The sequence below is a fragment of the Pogona vitticeps genome, chromosome 6 (genome assembly GCF_051106095.1).
Source record: "Pogona vitticeps strain Pit_001003342236 chromosome 6, PviZW2.1, whole genome shotgun sequence".
In the NCBI taxonomy this organism is placed as follows: domain Eukaryota; kingdom Metazoa; phylum Chordata; class Lepidosauria; order Squamata; family Agamidae; genus Pogona; species Pogona vitticeps.
Genome location: NC_135788.1, coordinates 43,086,173 through 43,112,460, shown reverse-complemented (window position 1 = coordinate 43,112,460; position 26,288 = coordinate 43,086,173). Strand labels below are relative to the sequence as shown.

The 26,288-nt window shown below is 40.0% G+C and overlaps 1 protein-coding gene across 9 annotated transcripts in view; it reads right to left on the bottom strand.

Annotated features, from left to right (window-relative positions):
• Nucleotides 1-26,288, bottom strand: part of RARB (retinoic acid receptor beta) — a 444,828-nt gene that overhangs the window by 265,335 nt on the left and 153,205 nt on the right. For all 9 annotated transcript variants that reach the window (XM_078377299.1, XM_078377293.1, XM_078377291.1 and 6 more), the window contains one exon: nt 20,668-21,181. In XM_078377299.1, coding sequence (XP_078233425.1) covers nt 20,668-20,845 — 178 coding nt within the window. In that variant the 5' untranslated portion in view covers nt 20,846-21,181. The remainder of the gene's footprint in view (nt 1-20,667; nt 21,182-26,288) is intronic.

Sequence of the window (26,288 nt, the reverse complement as noted above, 5' to 3'; positions counted from 1 at the left end):
GGCTGTGCTCTGTTTTAAATGTGTTTTAATACTGATTTTATTACTTTTTTAAAAAATGTAATACATATTTAATTTTTAAAAATATTTGTATACCTACTGTTTTAGCTTCTACATATTGTCTTTTTAATGATACAAGCAGCCTTGGGTTCTTTTTAAGGAGAAAGGCAGGATAAAAATAGTTTAAATAAATAAATAATAAACAAATATTTCAGGTGAGTGCACAATAGCTCTTTTTAGCAGATTATCTAAGAGCCCCAATCCACAAATCCCAGGAATCTGCAGAATGGACCTATGACAATTAAGGCTATGAAAAACTGCTATAACTGTGCAGTGTAGAAACACTCTGACTCTCTTAAAACTGTGCTAAGAGCAAACAGAAAAATCTTGAGGGAATCATGGGTGGAGTAATCTTGAAAGATTTAAGTTCATGTCTCACAGCAATCCTGATCAGGCTGTTGTTTTCTCACTGCTAAGAATGATTTTAACCTTCCCCTTCTCCCAGTGAGTTTGACTGGGACCCAGTGCAACAATTCTCATCAGGATCACTGCTAATTATAGCAAAAAACACCAAATGTTGGCAAGATCACATCACTGCTCCATTCACCACCAGCCTTGGCAACCTCTGCAACTCTGAAAGGTTCTGGGGGAGGGGGGTGCTAATGCAATCATCCACCCCAACTGTCCACCCACAAGCCCTATGGATCAGCATTTTTGGGAGATGTGATAAATAGGAAGCACAAGAAATAAAGAGTTCCTCACCTATTCTTGTGTTTTTAACAGTAATGAAATCTGCAAACATCAAATCTGCATAAGACAGTTTTCACAAAAAGGACATGCATTTATTTTATATAGTTGTTTCCTTGTATTAACACTTTTTAATTGCATTAGTACGTACAAACCAAGCCGTTCTTACAGGAGCACAGACCAGGAGATAAAATGACAAACCTGTGCTGGTCGACACTGTAATATGTTAAAGAATTCAATTTAAGACATAATGGCCAACTTTCAATTCAGTACACTTACATGACCTATTCACCAGAGATAAAGCATTATCCCTAGCTTTCTCTTCCCGGCCTTATGTATTATGTAAAGATTAAACCATTTTTCCCCAAAAATCTTTCTTTGAATCTTGAACTTGCGCTGGTTTGATGGCAATTGTTAGCAGCTCTGTGAAAAATGACACTGAAAGCAATGAAATGCTGAAAGCAATGGTGGTGTTACATAGATAATACAGTACATGTTGAATACATAAATACAGTGTGCTTATCGGAAATCTTTTCCCAAATGATGGATGATCTTACATGATTCATTGTAACAGAATACATAAAAACAGTATTCTGAAGCACTTGCTCCCAGCCATGTACACTTTATACATAGTGAAATTATTCCAGATACTGTACTATTGTTAACTCTAGCCAGTTCACAATACTTCCACATATGCATTCTCAATAACATAGAAGATTCTACCCATGAATGTATCGCTTGAGAATGTAGGTCAACAGTTTAATATCTGAATATTTTCTCCATGTTAAAACTACAGCTGAGAAGCTCTATCAGTTTCAATTTCTCAAATATGATGTATACAGTGGGGTCTTGACTTACAAACGGCCCGAGTTAAGAACATTTTGACTTACGAACTGCTCTCATAGGAAAATATTGACTTGACTTACATACTTAGATTTGAGTTACGAACTGAAAAAAACTGAAAAAAACCACATGGGAGGTAGGGAAAGTGCAAAATTTGAACTTTCAGTTAACTGTTGGCCAGTGAAAAGGGTGCCTGTCTGCTTCCTCACTCCTCCCAGCGTTTAGAGAGTGAATTGGGAGACAGTCTTCAGACTGCCTGGTACTGTACTGCCTGGACTGTATTTTCCCTACCTTCCCTGAACCTTTCTTGACCTAAGAAAAAAAGAAACAAAATATCCCCCTCTAGTGGTCGAAGGCGGAATAGCAGCTTCACATTAGTTTCTATGGACGGAAAAGAGCAGATACGGATCAAATGGTTTTCAATGCATTCCTATGGGAAATGCAGATTTGACCTGCGAACCTTTTGACTTGAGAACCGCCTTCCAATACGGATTAAGTTCTCAAGTCAAGACCTCACTGTGTATTTTTAAAATCTCAAGTTCCTTCTTCCTCCAGTTGGAAGAAACATATGAGTTCTGCTAATTAAAAATAAAAAACAAATTGAAATTAAAATTTCCCTTGCCTGCACTGGCCAAATTCATTGGCTGTAAGTATTTGTAGTAAGGGCAAGGCCATGTTTTACCTCCCTGACATACAAGCATTGAAAGTCAGGGAGATAACGATCTTCATAGAGGAAAAAGAGGTGGTGCCCCTAACCCTGTACTAATCTGGCTGAACATACAGGGAATCAAACTCCTATCACAACAATTAAACATTTAAATTGCTGTGGTACACAACCTCAAATAGTGTACTTGGAACCTATTCTATCTGTGCTGGTCCTGGCAGACTTGCACGATGTATTATTATCTTTCGTTTTTACCAGAAACTCCAAATCCCATCAATGAAAAGCAGAATCAAAATGAGGAAAAAGGGTGACTTCAGCCAGGAGCAGCACACTACAGTGGACCCTCGACTTACAGACGGCTCGACTTACAGACTTTTCGAGTTACAAACTTCTCTGATTGCAAAATTTAGGTTCGACTTGCAGCCTGAGAATTGACCTACAGACCAGAAAAAACCAAAATGGAACAAAAATGGAACAAAAAGGCCGGTTATGGGATTAATCGTTTTCAATGCATTGTAGGTCAATGGAGACTCGACCTACAGACTTTTCGACCTGCAGCCACAATACGGATTAATTCCGTAAGTAGAGGGTCCACTGTATGCAGGCCCACCTAGTGCTGTTTTAAACAAATAGGAGCCAGAAAAGTTTTCATGGAAAGCTATACATTCTCTGCCAGTAGAACCTGATGTACCTCCCTTACAAGATAGGCTCCTTAGTTACATATATTAGGCTTTCATCTATTCCTTATTTCAGAAAATGAGCTAGTTTCTGAGCCAGTGGTACCAAACTGATACCTATCCTCCCACAGAACCAATATTGCAGAAGGAACACTGTGTTATTCTCCATTGATTTACTGTTTTGAAGGACTTACTCTCTAGACATTCATAAACAGGTTTTTGTTTCAGGTGTCCATAGAGACACATGTTCCAGCTACATTATCGTTGCAAATACTCTGTAATACTGAGTAGACAAAAAGATAACAATGGAACCCAGTTAGCTTCACTGCTGGGCAAGGGTTAAAAATGTATCTTCACAGTCCAAGTTTAATAGTCTACACATCTTATTATACAAGCTTGCATGAGGCTCCAGGAAGATACTGAAGCTAAAGTTTTTGCCTGGCCCTTTGGTTACTTCCCTGTCCATTTATAAATAGCAGCAACCTTACTTGTGCTACAGAAAACTCTGGGACAGTTGTTTTAGCTCTTTATTAGGGCACCTTTTTCCTCTTTGTATAACAATCTACAGCTCAGTTCATTAAAGAACATCTTGAGAGTGAGGATAAGCTATAGTTTTTGACTGATCATTCACACCTAGGCAATCAGTTAATGTCTTTTGTCAAAACTGTTTACTCTTTCACACTGTGCTGAAGCCATTAAGAAAGAACACTGAACAGGGCTGGTTATTTATCCTTCTCCTCTTGACCTCCTAGGGAATTAATCTTAAACTTCCCATTTAATGATGTGAACAAAAGACCCACTGTAGAAGACAGCTGGTTGCATGGCGTAGTAGTAAAAAAAAAAGAAGAAGAAGAAGAAGGCCTCCAAATTAAGACTATTAGCTCCATCAACTTTCTTCTCCACCTAAGTGTTTAAAATAGAATATGACCTTGAAAACATGCCATCCATTACCTAAAATGGTGAAGAAAAACTTGTCCATTATAGCAAATCTGTGTGCGCGTGTGTGTGCGTGTGCGCACACACACGTGTGTTGTGTGTGTTCCACAAATTAACAAAGTGGAATTTCTCATCTCTGTTTTCCATAATCAGACACTTCAAACATTTGGCAATTTTGATGACTACCCCTGCATAAGCAAAACATCTTGTATAAACTGGTGTTAATCACCCGATTGCCTGGTGTTTGCTCAGTGCTCTTCCACTATATATCTAGACTTAAATCTCCCCTCCCATGAAATGGGACACTTCTTATATTTCTTTGTCATTCATCTTACTGAAGAAGACCCAGAATCAGTAGCCAGAAACAAAGCATGATGCTTAAAGCACTCTCTGGGTGGTTTACATTTAATTATGCAGGCAACACACTGTGAGCTTGGTACTCAATTTGTCCATCTTGGAAAGATGGAAGGCTGAGACAACCTCGAGCTGGCTACCTGACCCAAGGTTACCCAGCAATCTTCCTGGCTAGTAGAGATATTAAAATGTGATTAAATCTCGATTTAAGATAGTGGGAACTTAAACCCTGATCTAAAGTTCAGTCCAGTACTGTATTCTGATTGCTGTACCATACTGCGTCAGAGAAAAAAAAAACTCATTAGGGGCTATATAGCTGACAAAAACTTTGCATACATGTAACCTGAACTAGTTTACCTGATTATGCATGTGATTCATTTATCAAAAATGAAAGCTTTTGTTGGTATGTCTCCCTTGACATTTAACTTTAAAAATAAATAAAAATATATACGTTAAAACATTTGTGTTATTCCCAGTATGTGTTTCCTCTGTATCAAGATGCGCTCTACACTACATAACTCTACACAGATGTAGGTGGGATTAACTCTGCATTTGCTTTCACTTCTGTCACTGTAGGATGCCATTCTGGCCATTGTTTAATTCATATGCACATAAAATACATAGTAACATGTCTGCTCAAATATCAGCTTTCCCTAGAGGCAATGCTTCTACATTGTGAGCAGAAACAAACTAAACAAACATAACCTTGCCCTCTTTTATTCAGTTGCCAGATTCAAATACCACCTGCCGGATTGAAGGAGGACATCATTAGAGACAGCCAAGAGAATGTACAAAAGCAACATAGGGAAAAGATGGTGCCACATATATATGCATGTATGTGTATTTGCACATGCACATGCATGTGCAGAGGACACAGGAGAGTGAAGAATGAATTATCCATAAAAGTATTATTCATTAAAACTATGGACGCTATCTACAGAACTCTAAACTGTTTGCTTTTAGTAGCACTTTTATTGGACATGTCATATCATATTATATTTCGAATATGTCATGCTGTGCTTAAAACACAGTGAAATAGGATGCAGAAAGACAGAAAGCACAGTGGTAGATCAGAACATGATAAAAAGATTATGCTTGTTTAGACTGACTCTTGCTCAAATTTCAGCAATCACTATCATTCTAAAATAAAAAGCAGAAGGAAAGTCAATGTTCCAAGATTCACATAACTAAGTGAGTTGTTTTTTCCATTTTCAATAAACCCCTCCCATACTGTCTAGTTGCCAGAAGATCCCAAAATAACTGGAAGAAAAATCTATCTACATTTTAGAAGAACACACTTCAGCATTTTATCAACACAGTTAATTATGTTGTAAACAATACCATATGACAATTACCACATTGCTACAAAGAATTAGGTGGCAATGCATTCACAGAATGCATTGTCAGTTTATGTGCAGCAGTATTGGCCTGGTCTAATAAGACTTCTTGTTGTTACATACATTTGGCAAAATCCTGTTGTGTAAAATTTACACAGCCATAACCTGGATCAAGTCCCAGAAATATTTAATTTAAACCAATGGGAAGCTCCCTAACTCCAACCCATCCTACCAGGTTCCAAGGCTCCCTTTTGCCCTTGGGAAGTCTTTGGGAACATTAGAATGGAGGTGGAATTATTTAAAAGTCAAAAATTATAGCTGGCTCACTACTAGAGATGGGGGTATTCATATACGAATACACCGGCACAGGTGGAGATAACAAGGGTCCGGCCCCATGGGACCGGACAGTCCACTCACCGATGCACTAATGCCGCCAGGTCCGTGCTGCCATCCTATCGCTCCAGAGCCACTCCTGGTAAGAGGCGGGATGGCAAGCCTCTCTGCCAGGTTGAAGAGTGGCTCGCCGAACATGATCTCCGGAGCGGTAGGATGGCAGTGCGGACCCTCGTTATTTCCACCTGTGCAGGGGTATCTGTATACAAATACCTCCATCTATACTCACTACCAAAATATGTAGGACAGGAAGCTTTGCATTAGTTTAAATATTTCTGATGCCTGATCTAGGTTACACCAGCATAACATAATCAAACAGGTTTTGCTCATTGAAAGAATATGTTAGAACATGTTTCTTTGTTTGTTTGTTTTTGTTTGTTTTTGTTTTTTTGCTGTCATGGACTGCAGAAGATCAGGGATCTTTTGGGAAGCTTGTCAGTCATTGTGATTTCCTCATTAGGCAAACCTGTTAAGCTTTCAGTGTTCCAGGAACATACTGTAGCTGGAATGTTAACATGTATCCCAGTCCTATCAATTTTTTTAAAAAGAACTTTCCACACCTGTTAACAGCATAACAGTAGCAGATTAAGAGTTCAATGGATGACTGGTACTTTTTTGTCGTTTAAAAAAAAAAAAGACAGCACGAAGCTGATAATGAATTCCCAGAATGTATCAACTGCGCCTTTCCCTTACTATATCTATGTCCTGGGTAGGGACAGGAAAACCTGTCTATTTTATTTTTTCACATGTTTGAGATTTTTTTTTTAAAAAAAAACACACATCACGTTGTTACAATCTCGAATCTGTTGAAATTTATGGTTTGGCATAAACTCTTCAAAAACTCCACTAAAAAATTATTCCCCATTTACAGTGGTTACATTCAGAAGCTACAGTTATTCCAAGCATGGTGATAACCATTATATGTCTGCCAGCCTTATTTCTGTTAAAAGTCAAGAGTAGAAATGGGGGGGATTCGTAGATGTATATGAATACGAATATTCCCCCACAGGTACAGATAATGCGGGCTCTGCACTCCCTTCCTGTCGCTCTAGAGCTCGCAATGGATTAAGCCACTATTCGACCTGGCAGAGAGGCTCATAATCCCGCCTTTTGCCAGGAGTGGCTAATCCATTGCACGCTTGGGAGCGATAGGAAGGGAGCGCGGAGCCCGCAGCAGCAGGGCAATGGTGAGTGGTCACTCTGGTCCCAGGGGGCCAGACTCTCGTTATCTGCACCTGCAGGGGGATATTTGTATATGAATCTGTATACCCCCATCTCTAGTCAAGACTCTTTTTTTCCTTTTCCTTTTCTTTTCCCATCCTGGACTCTGTCATTAATTGGATTGTACTTTAGTTTATTTTTATGATATATGTAAACCGCCCAGAATAGACACATTCTAGATTGGTGGTATATAAATCTAATAAATAAATAAATAAATAAAAACAGCCACAGCAGCAGCTCCTGCAATAGCTAAGGGAGATAGAAAGCCTATGTTCTATGACAAGGAACACATCCCTCACCAAAAAAGCTGCTCAGGAGCCTGTGTTGTGCTCCTCATTCAAACATTCAGAAAAACATTCCCTAAAAATACATAAAGCTGGCAGTGATGAATCTGGATTTTTTCATACCTCAAGTATTAGAGATTGATGTGCCTCTTCCCACATTATATTGTGCCCTAAATTTAGATAACTTAGAAAAGTGAGATGCAGAACTCTCCTTTTAGGGTACCGAAATATAACACTGATAGCAGCTCTTGGTTCAACATTTGTAACATGATTAAATTCATCTGGATCAATCTGCTCCTAAACCTAAAATGAGAAAAGCCAAAGATGGGCTTAAATGGTTTAAACAAAGAGATTATCCATGCACAGGATATGAGCCCTTCTGCAGGTCTAAAAATAATCTTACAAGATATCTTTTGATAAATACTCAGTATTACATGCCATAAAGTCAATCCCAATTTATGGTGACCTTTGCCAAGCTTTTTTAGCTGTAGAGTACTCAGAAGTGATCTACTATTTCCTTCTGGGAGTGGATCTGGGACTGTGTAGATGGCCCAAGCCCACACAGACTGGGTCTTCTGCAAGGCATGGAAGACAATAATAGAGGTACAGTGGGGTCTCGACTTACGAACTTAATCCGTATTGGAAGGCAGTTCTCAGGTCGAAAAGTTCGTAAGTCGAATCTTCATTTCCCATAGGAATGCATTGAAAACCATTTAATCCGTATCTGCTCTTTTCGTCCATAGAAACTAATGGGAAGTTGCTATTCCGCCTTCTGCCACTAGAGGGGGATATTTTTCCTTTTTTTCCTTTTAACCTAAGATGACTTAGCTTTAAAAAAGGGAAAAAAAGTTCATAACTCAAATCTAAGTTCGCAAGTCGAGTCCATATATTTCTATGAGAGCGGTTCGTAAGTCGAAACGTTCGTATGTCGAGGCATTCGTAAGTCGAGACCCCACTGTAGCCAAAATATTTCTATTGCTCACAGATGGTGGGAGGGAATGTCTTCATAACAAAACAAGGCCCTTGAATACAGAACATAGTTCAGGAGGGACAACTTAATCTCCATTGTCAGAGCTGAAACCTGAAACCAACCATATCGGAGATGATTCTGGGGACACCATTTTTGAAACTGTTCGAAGTAAAGGAGCCTGGCTTACACATTTGACCATGAGTTTTAGAACTTTTATGTTTCTTCAATTCCCAGTGCTGTATTGCCCAAACTGATAAAGGGTCCTATAAGACTCAAAAGCTAGTTCCTGTTTTGTGAGATTTTAGTGATCTAATAAAGACATCACTCAGTTTTGCTTTCACTGAATATGGCAATCTATTGTGATTCAAAGACAAAGGCAAAGTCACTGGAGAACTCTGAATGTGGAAATGAATCAAGTGTTTGGCGAAATGCCAGTTCATGCCACAACCTTCATTTCTTAGGAGTTTACATAATTAGTCGCTGCCACTACCAGAGTCATTATTTATAACAGTGTTTGGAAACCTTGAGATATACTCAGTGATTTAGCACCTTCATAAAGCCATATGCAGGATTCATTTCCATCCATCCACATTATGCTACATTATACCACAACAAACATGGAGGAACCAGAGTTTATTGAAAATGGGACATGCCAAATAGACTCTTTTCATGGGTCACATGCAGAATCTGAAAAAGTCAATTTTGCGGGACTTTCACTTTGAAGATTCTCTCAGCGGCCAATCTGTGGGGTGAGGGTCTGGAAGTTAGAGTCCAAAAAAGTAACTCTTCCAAGCTCTGGTTTCAGGAAGCTATAGGTTTGGTTGGTTGTCTGTTTAAAGAAATTTTATTTAAATAACAGATTTACAGAAGACTCTTGCTGACACTAGGAAAGACCTGTAGCCTGTTCCAGTGGTAAAAGCTGGCCTCAGCATATGTAGAATGACTGCAGCAACTACCCCATCAGGGATGCCAAGACATTTTGCCAGTTTATTTCTCACGGGAACAAGTTGTCTTGCCTCCTCTGTATGAACGAGATAACAAGCACTTTTTTCTATTGTGCTTTCTTCATTTAGTACAAAACAAGGGAGTATAAATCTGGGGCCTTTTAGGGGAATTCTCTTTGTGTTTTTGCTTTGCAAAAATTCTCTAAGAATTCCTCAGGCAGAAGTCTGGGAATTGCAGCCCACAAACCCTGATCTGTAGACCTCTAAATTTCACCCTAGAGAAGGGATTTTGGGTTATTTGTCTCCAATGATGACTTCATTTCCTCTTACACCCCTTCCTACCACAATGCTTCCTGGGAGTCACAAGGAAGCACCCCTATACAGCCTACTGGGCAGAGGGACTGGCACTCCCAATATCTTATGCACCTGATCGGTCAACCACCCCTGTTGTCACATCACCGACAGAGTTCTGTTAGTTGTGGAGTATGACACGAGACAAAAGTTAAATCCCCTTTTCCAGACATAGCTATTCTAGTATAAGGAACAAGGCTGATATCTTATACCACTGAACTTGCCATTTCATGCCTGTTCATTAGGATGAGTCCAAAGGAGGACAGGAACTCCAATCCAGCAACATTTGGAAGCTGCACATTGCTGATCTTCTGCCCAAGGAAACCATTTTGAGGAGTTATTCGGATGGATGAAGAAAACCTTTCCCAGTACATTGTTTTTGCATTTTACTTATTTCACCAAGGAAAAACACATAATCTTGGGGATGCAAGAGCAAAGTCACAGGGTGGAGTGGCACTCAGGGAACCATTTAAAGGACTAACAAATTGTATCCATCTTTTCTGTTATGTTCTGCTCTGCCTGATGTTATCCTTCAAGTGTAGCACATCAATTGCTATAAGCATTCTTCATTAGATAGGGAAAGGCATTACTAGCTCAGCTTCTGGATGATACATTACTCTAATGCATCATTAGAATGGCATGTCACATCAGTGATGCATTATGTGAAACATTATTAGAGCAATAGCTCACTCAGTGACAAATCCTACAAGATGCCAAGCTCATATGAGGAGATTTGGAAGTGCCTTTGACTCATGTTCAGTGCCCACACTCTTGTATAAAACATATCAGTGGGTTCGGATTTGTTGAAATCCAAAGCTGACAAGGGGCGAAATGAAAAGTTACATTTTATTACAGTTCTATGTTTCCTTGCCTGTCAACATGAGACGGCTCTCACGCTCTAGTATTACAGACGGATGTGGCAGATCTGAATCCACTGCAAGATAATGCAGATTACATCAAGAAATCCCTGCCCTTCTCCCTCTTCACACACATTTAACAATATAACTAGAAAATATTTCTAGAAAAACAGCCGTCTTACACTCCTCATGATATTGTTGAAATGAACAAAGGCTGGGTAACATGGAGTGGATTTTCATGAGTAAGAACTGTGAGCTCTCCTCATTTCTGGTACCCAAAGCAAACTCTTTACAATTCTAAGTCTATTTCACATATGCCATGCTGCAGCCAATGAATTGTTGGGTTATAACAAAAACAGAATATATCTAACAACCCTAATTTATGAGGTGGACTTCTTTTTATATATCCCTCTTCATTCAGGATACATGCAGTTAGTAACTGAGTAGATTCTCAGCAAGTACTGTTCTGTTCCATGGGAGCAAGTTAATGGACAGGGTTGTTCAAGCAGTGTGGTGGGGTGTGAAGGAAAGAAGGAGGAAAGTGAGCTGTCCTCACTGACAGAAACATCAACGGATGAAAAGGGAATCAGAGAGGGAGACATGACCGAGGTGAAAGAGACCTTAACAGAGAAAAAGGAAAATACAGAAAAAGGGAAGGATAGAGGTTTGTCTGGTGGAGGAAGCAGAAAGAGGAAAAGGAGAGGAGCTGAAAATGGCAGTATGGGAAGAAGGTATACAAGAGCAGGGGGAGAGGAGGTTCAGGGGTACATTCGAGAATGAAGGAATGGTGATGAAAGAGGAGAAAGATAAAAGAGCAGTGGAATCATCTTATGAGAGAACATGTGGACTTTTGAAAGACTTTCCTAACTTAAAGGTCGGTGGTTTATTGCCAGAGGTGAAAGGAGAAGGAGCTATGATGTTTGAGCCTCAAGAATGGACAGTAATTGTTTTCTTGCTGGGACAAGGAAAGAGAAAGAAGGTGATCTGGCTGGATCCAACATACAACAAGCCCCCAAAAGAGGCGGACTGGGCTCAACACCCATGCTATGGCACCATATGAGCAGTACAGAGTGCCCCTCTGCAGAATCCCATGGATCAGGAGTGATTTGGTCCAGCCCCCCAGTAAGTTACCTGAATTTACAAGAACAGGTGTCTTCATCAAGTTATGGACATTTACCTAGTCTATCATGTTTCGACCCAGTTGAAGTAATACTAGAAATGCCAAGAGTTAATAAAATTGAAGTTACGAATGTTACAAAAAGATCTTAGCCATTATTTCCCACCAAAACAGAGGAACTGCCAAAAATTTTAAATGAACCCAATCACACAGGGCCTGCACATTGCACCTTAACAGTACACTTTTTTAGTTTCTACCAAGTAAAGCAATGGCTATTGCACACTCATATATAACAATTGTGTGCTCTCAAGTCAATTTCAACTTTTCCAGGATTTTCTAGGTAGAGAATACTGAGAAGTGTATATAGTGGTGCCTCAAATTAAGAACTTAATTGTTTCAGGAAGATGGTCGTAACTCAAAATGGTCGTAAGTCGAAGCACCATTTCCTATTGGAATGCACTGAAATGCAATTAATCTGTTCTGGACGAAGAAAAGAATCACCCCCCAAAAAATCATTGCAAGACCTGTCGGAAACGTGATTCCAGCCGAAGGGGGGGGGGGGGAGAAAAGCAATCAACCGTGCAAGACCTAACACAAAGAAAACAAACCAAAAAGCAATCAACCATGCAAGACCCATTGCAAATGCAAACAAGACAAAGCAAAAAGCAATCAAGCAGATCGTGCAAGATTGGAAATGAGGGAAAAAACTAAAACACAAACTCCCCAAGACTCATCAGAAATGGGGAGGAAATCCCAAAAAGCAAGGAAACCCCCCCAAGACCCATCGGAAATGAGGGGGGGGAATCCAAAAAGCAACTGAACCCCCCAAGACCCATCGGAAATGGGGGAAAATAAAAAACAAGGAACCCCCCAAGACCCACTGGAAATGGGGGGAAATCCAAAAACCAACAAACCCCCCCAAGACCCATCAGAAATGGGGCACAAAAAAACCCCCCAAGGCCCATCACAGCACAGAAACATAACCTCTCTATCTCAAAACCATGCTGAAAAAACACAGAGAACATTTTTTAAAAAGCAGAAAACAGCACCTTACCTTACAAGGCAGCCCGAAACCTCCATGTAAACACACACACACACACACACACACACACACACACAGCAGCAGAAGGAGGTAGTCCCAAGCCTCCGATGACGACACACACTCTCTAACTGCTGGGGTGAAAGAGCTACAAAGAAGCAGCCTCGTCGCCACCTACAGTTAGAAATTTGAATTTCCCACCTTTTTTCCCTGCCTTTTTCTGTTCGTAAGTGGAAGCTCCGGTTGCAAGTAGAAGCAAAATTTTGCAGCTGGAGCTGGTCATAACTCGAAATGGTCATAAGTAGGGGTGTTTTTAAGTCGAGGCACCACTGTACTCACTCCCTTCTTCTGGAAGTGTCCTTGGACTGTGTGGCTTGCCCATGGCTATACAGGCTGACTCTCTTCCTAGGAGGCAAAGTAGAAAATTGAACTCCCACTCTCTGGCTCTGCACCCAGACACCTCAACCACTGAGCTAGCCAGCTCATATAGAAGACCACAAAGCATGGATTCAAGAACAAGATGTAGGACCAGGATATCTAAATAAATTAGTTTTGGTGTAGAAATACTTTGGCCCTTGGCCATAGTAGGTTGCCCATCCATCACAATCATCATCAGAAGCCCTCAACAAATAAATCCCACTATCTAGAGAAGCATGTGTGCCAAGACAGGACATTTCAGAAGCAGCATCACAGCTATGGAAGAGTCTCCCAAAGAGACTCTTCCATAGCTCTGTCTCTGTCTTTATTGGTTTGTAAGCAAGGAGTGACAAAACTGTATTCCACCAAGCATTTCATGTTTATCAAGTAGCTGTAAAACCTATTATTTCAATTATTTCAATTTTTTAAAATTTAATATATTTTTAATTTTTAAAATAGTGAACAATACATTTTTTTAAATTCTGTAGCAATACAAAAAAAATAAACACTTTTTCTTGCTCTGCTTTCTGTTTTTATTGTTTTGAAATATATAGTTGTAAGGAGTCCTTAAAGAGATTATTACTGAAGAACATCCCCACATCCCTGTACCCATCCTCCACTGTCCCTGCATCTTTGTATACAAAGTGCAGAGAAATGTGTTTTGATTACACATGGAGTTTTCTTCTCCCATTAACAAAACATAACCCAACCTCCTTTTGGAAGAATATGCTGTAACTCAATTTTTAATCTCAACTAGAGTAATCTTATTGAACCAATGGATCTTATGTAAGTATTAACTATATAAATGCAAAAAGTGTGTGTGTGTGTGTGTGTGTGTGTGTGTGTGTGTGTGTGTGTGTTTCCACTGTTTCAACCCCCAAAAATTAACTATTTGGTGCAAACACTCTCATAATCCATGGTTTTGGGGGAAGATGGGCAGCATCGTATATTTTGCCATAGCCGAGGTGCAACGGATGAACACATGCAAGGGGCCCAAATAATGTAAAATTCTCCTATTTTTAGTCTTTTCAATGTAGCTGCTTAGCTACTACCAAGATAGCTTTGGAAGGAATTTATATTAAACTCTATGAATACAATTTGATCAGTGATGTTAAACAAAATCTGCTGAGCACAGGGAAACTGTTCATCAAGTACTTTTAACAGATTTCTATTTCAAATGCCAACATGCTTACAGTCCTCCTGCATAAACCAGAAGAGCAGATGTACATTGCACTTAATGTATATGCTGGATAGCCAACCAGGCAATCATATGACTCATTACATATTCAAACATAATGCTTTAATTTTTGTTAACTGGCTGGATAGCTGAGTAAGGTGCAGAGCAAGAAGTTGGGAGTCCAGTTCCCCACTGTGCACCCCAGGAAAGTCAGCCTGTGTGGCCTTGGGCAAATTGCACAGTCCCAGAATGACCTCAAAAGAAGGGAATAGTAAACCACTTCTGATTAATCTCTAATTAAGAAACTCAGGAAAGCGTTACCATAAGTCAAAAAAATGATTTGATGGCACACCATTAATAATAAGCCATTATGTGGATTCAAACATATTCCCATGCATAGAAATTCCTTCCCCACAGGAAAAAGACAATAAACGCACACAATATTTACACAAATTCCCATTAGAGATGTGTCTCTTTGTGTTTTTAGACTGCAAGTCTAAGAATTCCGTAGGCAAAGGTCTGTTGCTTCTTTGGAGTCATAGCTCTTCAGAAGGCACCCTCTTATACTGAGTTTAACAGTGAAACTGCAACTCCCAGCATATTTCATTCCCAGAAAGGCTTGGCCCCTTACTTGGTCGAGTAATGGCAGAGGAGGTTGACTAGCCAGGCATTGGAGACACTGGGAGTCATAGTCTCACTGCCCATGACGCTCTACATAGGGAGCCTCTCAAAGAACTATGATTCTAGGAAGAACTACAACAGGAAGGAGGGAATGAAAAAAATGAAATCAGCACTGGAGGTAAATAACCCATCTGTAGATGTTAAAATCTACAGACCGGCTGCTTTGAGCTGCCATTATCTGAATTCTGCCTGGGGAATTCTTGACGAATTCTGAGAGTTGCAGTCCAAAATCAAAAGTGCATACTCCTACAAGCCTGGGCTAATTGCAGCTAATGGACAAGGCACAAGAAATTGACTCTCAGTTGTAGTCTCAGTAACTGGTCATTGTGCAACCAAGATGTGTCCTTGCACCTCAGCAGTTAGCTACAATTAGCTGCAGCAAGTCATGCAACTCTTATGCAAACACCAATACATCTAACCCAATAATTAAATGAAGAGTTTCCATGGTACAGTATTTGTGGAGTCAACCACTGTCCATTCTTATTATAAGAAAAAAACAGAGACCTTTTAAACTGTGACAGGGAAAGCCAGCTTGGGGGCATAGCTGAGTGTGGGAAACATGCTTAGCAACAGAAAGCCCCAAGTGAAGTCTCCCCCCCTCCCAGTAGGGCTAGAAACACACCTGCCTCAAATCCTGGAGAACCTCTGTCAGTGAGTGCTGATCATTCTGGGCTAGGTAGGTCAGAGGTCTCATTCAGTACAGGGCTGCTCCTGGTGTTGTTATGTGTTTTCTTTTATATTTTCTGGTCCCCAGAAGTGAGATTAAATTAAAAAAAATAACACTTCTACACAAGCAGCTGCAAGTTTCATAACATTTATCAAACGTACTATGTTCATATGAAATCCTAGTGACACTAATTTTGTTGACAGGTAACACTTGTAGGAAGAGATTTGAGCGCTAAATGAATGTCTCCTCTTAAACACTTCTTGCCTATCTGAGTGATCCTAAAGGCTCAATGCTATTTAGGTTTAAGCAAATGTAAAAGGATCCTTTTCCCCCTTCTTTTTGGTAAGATATAGTAACTTTCCTAGAGGAATTAATGAAGCATGTGTTTGCTTCAGGGAGTTTACAGTGACAGGATTTATCACAAGTTTTTTGAACCAGATAATTATGTTTGATAGCACATCTGGCAGCATCATAAAAACTTGAAATCCTAAGCTATTACAGAGGAATCACTTTTGTAAATCATTTATGAATATTACCGATGTAAGCCTATTCTGCGGGTAGGAACAGTGTCTCAAGGACAAAGAGGATGCCAATGACTTCCCTTTCCCTTCAGGGCTCATCTGACTGTGTAACTGTTTCATCATTTTAAATTTGAGATTGCTATGCTTAATAAGCAGTTGAGAGTAAGCAGATGCAACTCAAGACTTATTTCCACAATTCCCTAAACAGGCAACAATGACATATAACTCATAGCCAAGGCAGATATACTTGTTTATTCAATGGCAATACCTTGAGGTTTGCTCACTACTACGCAGTCTTGAGACTGGACACCCACTCCTCAAATGTGGGCACCTCTAAGCAATGCTACAAACTTTTCATGTTGATAAATCTGCTGGCATGGTTGGCCTCCGCATAAGCAGAGGGGACTTTCCAAATCTCTTTGTTCTCTGTTACTATAACTTCTTGATCACTGCACTACTGAATTCTGACAATGTGGTAGCAAACATGGCTGTGACAGTATAGTCCCTTCGTTGGTTGGGGAGGAAACACCCACCACACCCCAGAATGTTACCATCCCTATTTTAAAAGATATGGTAGCAGTTCACTTTGTTGTATTTTATTGTTTAAAAATGATGACCTTAGATGAGTCAAAAACTGCAAGCACATGAACATGGGCAACTAGCTTCTCCGGTACTGATAAAGTTGAATCAGAAACACCTTTGTCCTTTAAGACAAACAATTATTTTCTTCTGTTAGTATTCTACTTGGATAGCTACTGATTCTGGAAGAAATTTGCCCAAGTGTTTCTTTTATTACTTTTGACATTAATTTATGGTTAACCTTTCTGGAAAGGTAATATTTTTCCTCCCACCGACCTATATAACATTTTGACTAACCTCATAATTATTAAGTATTTTTTTCTGATGTTAAACTGATATCAAAACAGAAGTTAAGACACAAAGGTTAAGGTTAAGAAGTCAAACCCATCAGTATCATCAATGGAATTAAACCTCTATGACACATATCTTCCCACAGGCCATCTGTGCTTGTGAAATTAATCTGCTCAAAAACATTGTGTTGCAACTTGTGATGAGGCTTCTCTTAATTGTCTGAATGATCATTGGACTTATCTATCATAAGGCTGCCCTTTCTATAAGATACTGCTAGTCAGACAACACAAAAGTCAAAAGAAACTGGAAACATCCACTGGGACCCAATCAGAAGAAGAGAGTAAGTCTTAGGATGAAGAAAACATCAGTTTTATTCACTTTAAAAATGACCAGTGCATTTGGGCCAATTTATTCTATGCTCCATGAAATCTGGAAACATTTTGAAGGAGATTTTTGCATATGTTACTAAATCAATGTCCCTGAAAATGGCCACAGAATAAATTGGCAAAAATTATTGGGCATTTGGGAAAAATAAAATCCATTTTTTTTCAGTATCCTATGGCTTTGTCTTTCCTTTTGATTGGGTGGTCAGAAAAGGAAGTTTCTTTCAAAATTTGAGAGACAAAATGTTAACAAAAATGATTAGCAGAACAAAATAATTAAATATTGACATGGGTGCAGGTTTTTTTTTTCATCAGTACACATATTGCTTGACCCAAACTTTGGAAAAATAACATCACTGAAGAAACATACAGATCAGGCAGTTACTCTTTTGGGATATAGTTTCTAGAAAGTTTCAGGCAGCATGGCAATTTGGATTTGCAATCTAAGGCAGCAATTTTTCCCCAGTACCTTGAAATACTTAAAACCTCCTAAAGCACAGGGTGTACTATTAATCTCTCACGGACAACAATATGTCCACTAGACCAGGGGTGGACGACTTCCAGAGGTCACCGGGCTGGACACTGGATCTTGGAGGGCTTTGCCTCCTCCCATGCCTCCACCCCCAGAATACTTTTTATTTTTAAAAGCAGCCTTTTTAAGGGGAAAAGATCCCTTACTCCATCTAGTGGCCAAAACAATTTTTAAGTAACAACATGATGTGCAGGAAAGTTACCCCTGCCAATGTAATAAAATTGGCTCCCACATCACTAAGAGATTATAAATGGATTTTTGGAGGGGATAAAACCTATACTTTTTTAATTTGGCTGTATGTGGGAGAGCTGTATGGTGCTAGTGGTCACATTTGGGACCCTTTGGAGTGCATGTGATCCATGGGCCATGCTGTTCACTCTTGCTCTAACCATTTCTGGTGGTGGTGGCAGTACTCTACCTTCTTCTTGTTGTTTAGTCATTAAGTTGTGTCTGACTCTTTGTGACCCCATGGACCAGAGCACGCCAGACCCTCCTGTCTTCCACTGCCTCCCATCAAATTCATGTTGGTAGCTTCGATGACATTGTCAAACCATCTCATCCTCTGTCATCCCCTTCTCCTCTTGCCCTCACACTTTCCCAACATCAAGGTCTTTTCTAAGGAGTCTTCTCTTCCCATGAGATGACCAAAGTATTGGAGCCTCAGCTTCAGGATCTGTCCTTCCAGTGAGCACAGGCTTGATTTCCTTCAAAATGGATAAGTTTGTTCTCTTCGCAGTCCAGAGGACTCACAAGAGTCTCCTCTAGCACCACAATTCAAAAGCATCAGTTCTTCAGTGATCAGCCTTCTTGATGGTCCAGCTTTCACTTCCATACACTACTACTGGAAAAACCATAGCTTTGACTATTCAGACCTTTGTGAGCAAGGTGATGTCCTTGCTTTTTAAGATGCTGCCTCGGTTTGTCATCGCTTTCCTTCCCAGAAGCAGGCATCTTTTAATTTCAGGGCTGCTGTCACCATCTGCAGTGATCATGGAGCCCACGAAGGTAAAATCTCTCACTGCCTCCGTATCTTCCCCTTCTATCTGCCAGAGGCTATGGGACCAGTGGCCATGATCTTAGTTTTTTTATGTTGAGCTTCAGACCATTTTTGTGCTCTCCTCTTTCACCCTCATTAAAAGATTGCACTTCCTTTTCTTTGGGATGGTTTTTGTTGCTACCTCCTGTACAATGTTACGAGCCTCCATCCATAGTTCTTCAGGCACTCTGTCCACCAAATCGAGTTCCTTAAATCTGTTCTTCACTTCCACTGTGAATTCATAAGGGATTTGGTTTGGATTATAGCTGACTAGCCCCGTGGTTTGTCCTACTTCTTCAGTTTAAGGTTGAGTTTTGTTATAAGAAGCTGATGATCAGAGCCACAATCAGTTCAATGTCTTGTTTTTGCTGACTGTATAGAGCTTCTCCATCTTTGGCTGCAGAGAACATAATCAATCTGATTTCAGTATTGCCCATCTGGTGATGTCCACGTGTAGAGTCGCCTCTTGTGTTGTTGGAAAAGAGTGTTTGTAGTGACCAGCTTGTTTTCTTAACAAAATTCTATTAGCATTTGCCCTGCTTTGTTTTGAACTCCAAGGCCAAACTTATCTGTTGTCCCTTTTATCTCTTGATTCCTTATTCCAGGCACGTCCGCAGCCGAGCGTCCTTTTGGCTTTGGCCCAACCACTTCATTGGCTCTGGAGTTACTTGTACTTGTCCTCTGCTCTTTCTCAGTAGCATGTTGGATGCCTTCCGACCTGAGGGGCTCATCTTCCAGAGTCATATCTTTTAATCTTTTGTTTTTATCCATGGAGTTTTCTTGGCAAAAATACTGGAGTGGCTTGCCAATTCCTACTCCAGATGGATTGCATTTAGTCGGAACTCTCCACTAGGACCTGTCCGTCTTGGGTGTCCCTGCGCAGCATAGCCCATAGTTTCTCTGAATTACTCAAGCCCCTTCTCCACGACAAGGCAGCAATCCATGAAGGGGAGTACTCTACCTAACTCATACTAATTTCTAGTTCCCATTTCATGATCCAATGCCTGGCTTCACTCCTAGTATCAGAGATAAGGCTGGGTATAGATGGGAAGTCCAATTCTACAAAATAAGTCACTATAGTGTTACCGGAAGATACAATAACTCTTGTGCTCTCAATTCACTTCCACTGCCAACCAAAGACACTGAGGCACAAGACCAAAGAATTTCTCTGACAATTAGAACTGAAGTGATACACAACAAGCCAGGTGCATTGTAGTGGCTTCATCATCATGCTAAACCTTAAAGAAATATCCCACTGAATGTTCAATTCAAATAGCAAAGCTTCCCAAGACAAACTGACTTCTCCATTCAGTACTCTGTCTCACAACTGATATAGTTTGAGGTCAGGACAAATTAGTCCCCTCCCTGTGGTGTGGAGTGCCAACAGAGGCATGGAACACACCAACCCACCTGCCCGGGAACTCAAAGAGATGAAAATGACATCAAATGATTGTGGAGGCCTCAGCAAGAGTGGTTTCATTAAAATTCGGATGGGACACTGCCTGACACTGTCAGTGTATCAAAGTAGAAGCCATTCTAACTCAACAAAGTCTAAGTACTTTTAATGCTTTCAATGAATAATAATCCATCAACCTGCTTATTTTTCAGCACAGAAAATACCAAAAGAGATACAGACAAGGATCTGTACTTACTTGCTGGTGATGGGGTGCTGTATCCACTTGTTGGCGGATTCCCTTGAATGCCATGAAGAGCTGAAAGTGAAAGTCCACCAAGGACAGGAGGAAAAATCAGTGGGTACGGTGGCGTTGGATAATGAGCCATATGTCCATTGACAGTTGGTACAGGACCTGCACGACTGCTGGTTGTCATGATAACACCTCAAAGTAGAGAAATGCTCAGCACCATTACTCCATAGCGACCAAAAATGGGGCATCAAGTCTAAAAATACAGCTTGAGAAAGTAACTCATTAGAGTATTCTCTTTCTTCCTCCCCACTACTGAATCCTTCCGGTCATTTTCCTGGTACATCCCCGCTGTGATGGCATTCTCTGTTTGTTTGTTTGTTTGTATGTTTGTCCTTTTCTTTCTTTTTCTTGTTAATGTGATCACATGCAGGGGACTCGTTCTGCTGTTGTTCTAAGTAATTTTTTCCCTTCCTTCTCCCCGGAGCAGTAGATTCACTCTATAGATGCTTGCTGAAGTATTCTGCATGGAGGAAAAAATCACAAATAACAAAGGCTAGCAATTTTGAAAATGAACCTCCTGATTAATAAAGTACCACAGTGAACTGCTGAACAAGGCTGGAATTTAGCAGACCTTGAGTGAAAGGAAAAAAAGAAAAACAGCCTGAATTATTTGCTTGACTCTCCATCCAAAAGTGTGGATGCAAGTGATTACATAAGCATGCCTTTGCACATAAAAGAGATATTTAAGTTACAGTCTGCTATATTCTCACTTTCTCAACTTTCTGTCACATAAATTTCTTACCTAAAATGTGTTTCAACACAAATAAGGGAATATTTTAATTGAAGGCCTATTAGCTCTAAATTAAGTATTTTAATGCAATTGCATTCAGCATCTGCCAAGTATATATATGTGTTGAAGCTATAATGAAAATATCTGGAGGAGTTTTCTAACTGTAGAACTGAAGGGAGAAAAGGCAACCATACACATCCTCTTCCAAAATAAACAAAACAGGACCAACTGATAACCCCACCTAGAGCAGAAGGACTGAATCAGTTGCTGACCACTGAGTCAACAGATATGTAAATCCTGATTATTTAATGAGTCTTCTGTAGTGGGTACTACCAATTAGATTCAGGCCAAGTTGTTACAGTATCTTAGGCCAATCAAATCATTTTGGCACCCAAGGCCAAATAATAAAAAAAAAACATTGACAAGTTCCTTTCTCACATCCTAGCTGCAAAAATAGATGTTAGATGAACATACTTGTTGCTCTTTCATTACAGCAAAAATGAGGTGATGCTAATGGCAGAGCTCATCTATTACATGGACATATGCATGAATTATTCTCCCACCAGTAGTTCAGACCACTCCTGGAATAGAAAATCGACGTTCCCATATTGGATGGTAGGAACAATTGTAAAGAAGAGAAGGAAAAAAATTATCTGTTTCTTGCCATCCTGCCAGAATTTCAATGATTTCAAGCAGGATTCACAGCAAAAGACACTGATTGAAAGAGTGAATGAATGTGCATTACACCTTACCTCTGAAAAGTTCTAGGTTGCTCACAGCAAGTAAATATAAAAATTATAAATCCCTTTTGTACAGAAACAAAAAACAAAACCAGCATCAGAAAGATGCAGTGCAACTCTTCAAAATATCAAAAGAGTAAAAGTAAAGACCAGTTCAATAACCAAGTTAAAATTATACACAAAAGGCCTTCTTAAAAAGAAGGTTTTCAGTGATCATTCAACTGTTCTGTGCCTGAAGTGCTCGTTTTCAGATTTTCAGCCAGTCAGTCATAACTTCCTCCAGAAAAATCCATTCTATTCTCCATTCCCCGTCTACCAAGCCCCTAACTTTCACTTACAGCAACAGCTGGATAGCATTCCGGGATTACCAATGGGATGTTCTAAAGATCTTTTTAATCCACAAGGGTTGTCCCCATGCTCCTACTACAGAATCCAATTTAATGCTGTTAAAATGTTCCCAGGAATAGACATTTTATCCCAACAACAATAAATCTTCTCTGCAACAATGATTAAAATGAGGTGCTATTTCCAGTTTGGGAATTTAACCATTATGTACTATTGTTTATTCACCCTGGAAAAATCACCAGATCAAAGCAAGAGCTATATGGTCTTAACCTAGGGATTCTTCTACTTTTTACAGCGGCCGTTCTGATTCAAATTCTACTTTCTCTCTCTCCTAAAACTGAAAACCACACACCCCCTTTCCTTCAAAGCATCAGCAAGGACCACCCTCAAAATAGGAAATAGATTAGATAGCAGCAGGAACCCAAATGAGCAGTAATAACAAATTAACGTTAATATGCCTCTCTGCCTGCCAAGTCACAGAGATGTGAAGTGTTCTGAGTCAGGAAAAGAAGCAAAGGCTATTAGCTGTATTAACTGTGCAGCTCTTCACATTTATAGATACAACATTATCTTCTACAGATTTTAGTACCCGGTAATTATGTAATGAGGCATGTTGTCTTCAGAATTAATGGAAGGCCAACTGACACTCAAGGAAGAATATAATGCTTATTGTGTAAGGGTCCCTGCAGCAGGACCCAAAAGGAAGAGGCACAGATGCTTTCACATGTAAGGCCCAAAGCAAGTACATACAAGCACAGCTTTGTACATACCATATTTTTCCATGTATAAAATGACACTTTTTTCTTAAATAATTTGAGAGAAAAATGAGGGTCATTTTATACACAGAAGGCAGCTATTTACCATTGCATTTTGCGAATGCACAGGGCTTAGCAAAAAGGAAGGGGAGGCATTTCGCTTTTCTTTTTTGCTAACCTCTGTGCCTTCTCAAAAGACGAGGGGTGCGGGGCTTTAGCAAAAAGGAAGGGGAGGCGTTGCTCCCTCCCTTTTGCTAAGCTCTGTGCCTTCTCAAAAGGCGAGGGGTGTGGGGCTTTAACAAAAAGGAAGGGGAGGAGTTGATCCCTCCCTTTCTGCTAAGCTCCGTGCCTTCTCAAAAGGCAAGGGGCTTAGCAAAAAGGGAGCCCTTTGATCCCTGCTTTTTCTAATTTGGGGTTAGAAAAGGGGGGTCGTCTTATACTTTGGGTTGTCTTATAAACAGAAAAATACAGTAAATCGTTTCATGTAAAACCTGTAGCTCTAGCTAGTTGCTATTTGTAACAAGAATACAACTAAGTTGCATTTTAAAAGTGACATCCTTCGCAACCACCCTGTATTTTTGGCATGACAGCAACCACAACAAAAACATGTTAATATCATACAAAGAACTGCTTTCATGAACAATGCAATTATAATTGTAGCAACAACCTAGCTAAGCAAGAATTCCCCCCTTCATAACATCCCCAGCTCTGACATATATTTTGGAGCTCTCAAGTATCGGCAATACAGTCTTCACAGAGTAATAATAATCCAAATATCCCATCAGTTAATCAGGCCAGGCCTATGGTTTAGACAACTATTTGACAGCCAACAATTTTGGCTTCTCTCAACCAGGTCGCCCCAGAGACCGACGTAAGTAAACAGGCATAGTTCTTGGTAAGCAAGTACACAAGTGCCAAAAAGATCAGGCAGGCAGGAGGAATTACTTAAATAGGAATTCTAGCTTGGAATTCGAAATCAGCAGCTCTCCATCTCTAGAATCTAGACTGCTGAGGCAAAACAACCTATGTTTATTAGCAGCTGGTCAGTGAAAGCAGGTTATCATTGAGATCTCCCACAACAACAACAGAAACTAAATAGTGATGGTTTGTGCAAGTTTGTTTATTGGCCAAACAAGTGTTCAGTGCTTCCTAGCCCTGCCTCTTCCAGCAGGCTTGCACTTGAGAGGCAGTGCCGTGGCTTACCCTGCCCCATGTCCTCCAGGCGTTGCCTCTGAGTGGTCACCTGCTGGAAGAGGCGGGGCTGGGAACCACCGAACACCTGTTCGACTGAGAAACGAACCAGCACAAACCGCCATTTTGGGGGTTCATGCCCAACTCTAGATATTGACCAAAACGTACACACAAAACTATTCCATTGGTGAAAATCTGGAACAAGTCTGTTATAAGACAAGACTATCCTCTAGCCACCTTGGGTGCCCCATGGGGAGAAAGACAGCATATAAATAATTTAAATATATACATAAATAAATACGCATCACCTTATTTGGATAGTCAGACCATCCCTCAGGATTAGAATTGCATTAGAAAGCTGAAAGTTGATGTCATTGGCATCGTCTTTTCATCTCATTCTCACCATATTTTGCCCAAGCCCTCCATGTGTTGGCAGGGTGACTTCTGAAGTCAGGAAAGTTTTCTACCCATGTAAAAGAACATCTGCATTATAACTAAGACTTCTTAATCATAAAGGCAGCACACACAGAATGAAAGCTCCCCCTGGAGATGTTTTCTCTCCAACATTTGGAGAGTTGCACAGGCAAGCAAAGAGAATATGGGGAGGCCAAAGGTACGTTATCCCCTGTTCTTTCCCTCTTCAAGCAATCCTACTGATGTGAGGGTTCACTTCTGAATATAATTTACAGGTTCAACTAACCTGGGGACTTGAAAGAGGATGGAGGAGACAGTGTGCTAAACATAGTAGTCTCTGTATCCAATGCAGTTGCACAAGAGATAAATTATGGCTTGTGGCATTTAATCAATGAAATTTACATCAAGGTCACCTATACTGAATGATCCAGAACCCTTGAAATAAAATACAGCTTACAAAACTATTATATTTTCAACTGCATTTCTGTTAGCCACAGACATGCAGAGCTCAGCACAAATTATCAAAATGTGCATAGCCAGTTGCTTTTTGCAGTTATTTCAAACAGAGGAGAAATGTGCTTGAGTTATTATGATCTGTGCAGGTGGCATCTTTTATATTTGAATTTTATAAAATAGTGTCTCTCTTATTTCTCACTACATGGTTTCTAAAGTATGCAGTAACATGTTTTACATTTGTGCTGCCAAAGCACAAAAAGGACAGCACAAGATGCTACCTCCATATCCTACCAATTTTACTATAGAACAGAACAAACAAGAGATGTTTTTATATTTACTTAATTCACTTAATCATTTCGTTGGTGGACTGTATTTGAAAGGAAAATCTAGCATGACATGGTTTACAGTAGACCATGTTTAAGCAGCCTTTTGTTGGGCAGATGTTTTGGACCACAGTTCCCATAAGCTGCAGATAGAATGGCTAATAGTCCATTTTTGGGGAGCAGAAGTAAACAACGGAGGTATGCACAAGAGTTCTTAACCCTGGTCTAAACAACAGCATATATTAAACAAGTTGGTATGGGAATGTGTCTAACTTTTGTGCTCTGTACAATGCAAAGAAGGGGTGGATAGACGTTGTGCCACTCCTATTATCGCTAGCCAGTGTGGATGATGTTAAGGGATTATGGCAGTTGCAACCCAACATGTAGACGCCTAGAGGCCATCCATTTCTCCAGTAGATCACCTATGGGCTTCCTTCATGTTAATTGGCAGTACTGCATGAACAATTAAGAGTTCAACTAAATGTCTCAAGTGGCATAAAATAATATTGAAATCAAAACAACAGTCACTTTTCTGCATTCCTGCAATGATCTCAAAACAGGAGATATAAACAGTGCCTACTGATAGTTTAGGTTCTCCATTACTCATTCTGTA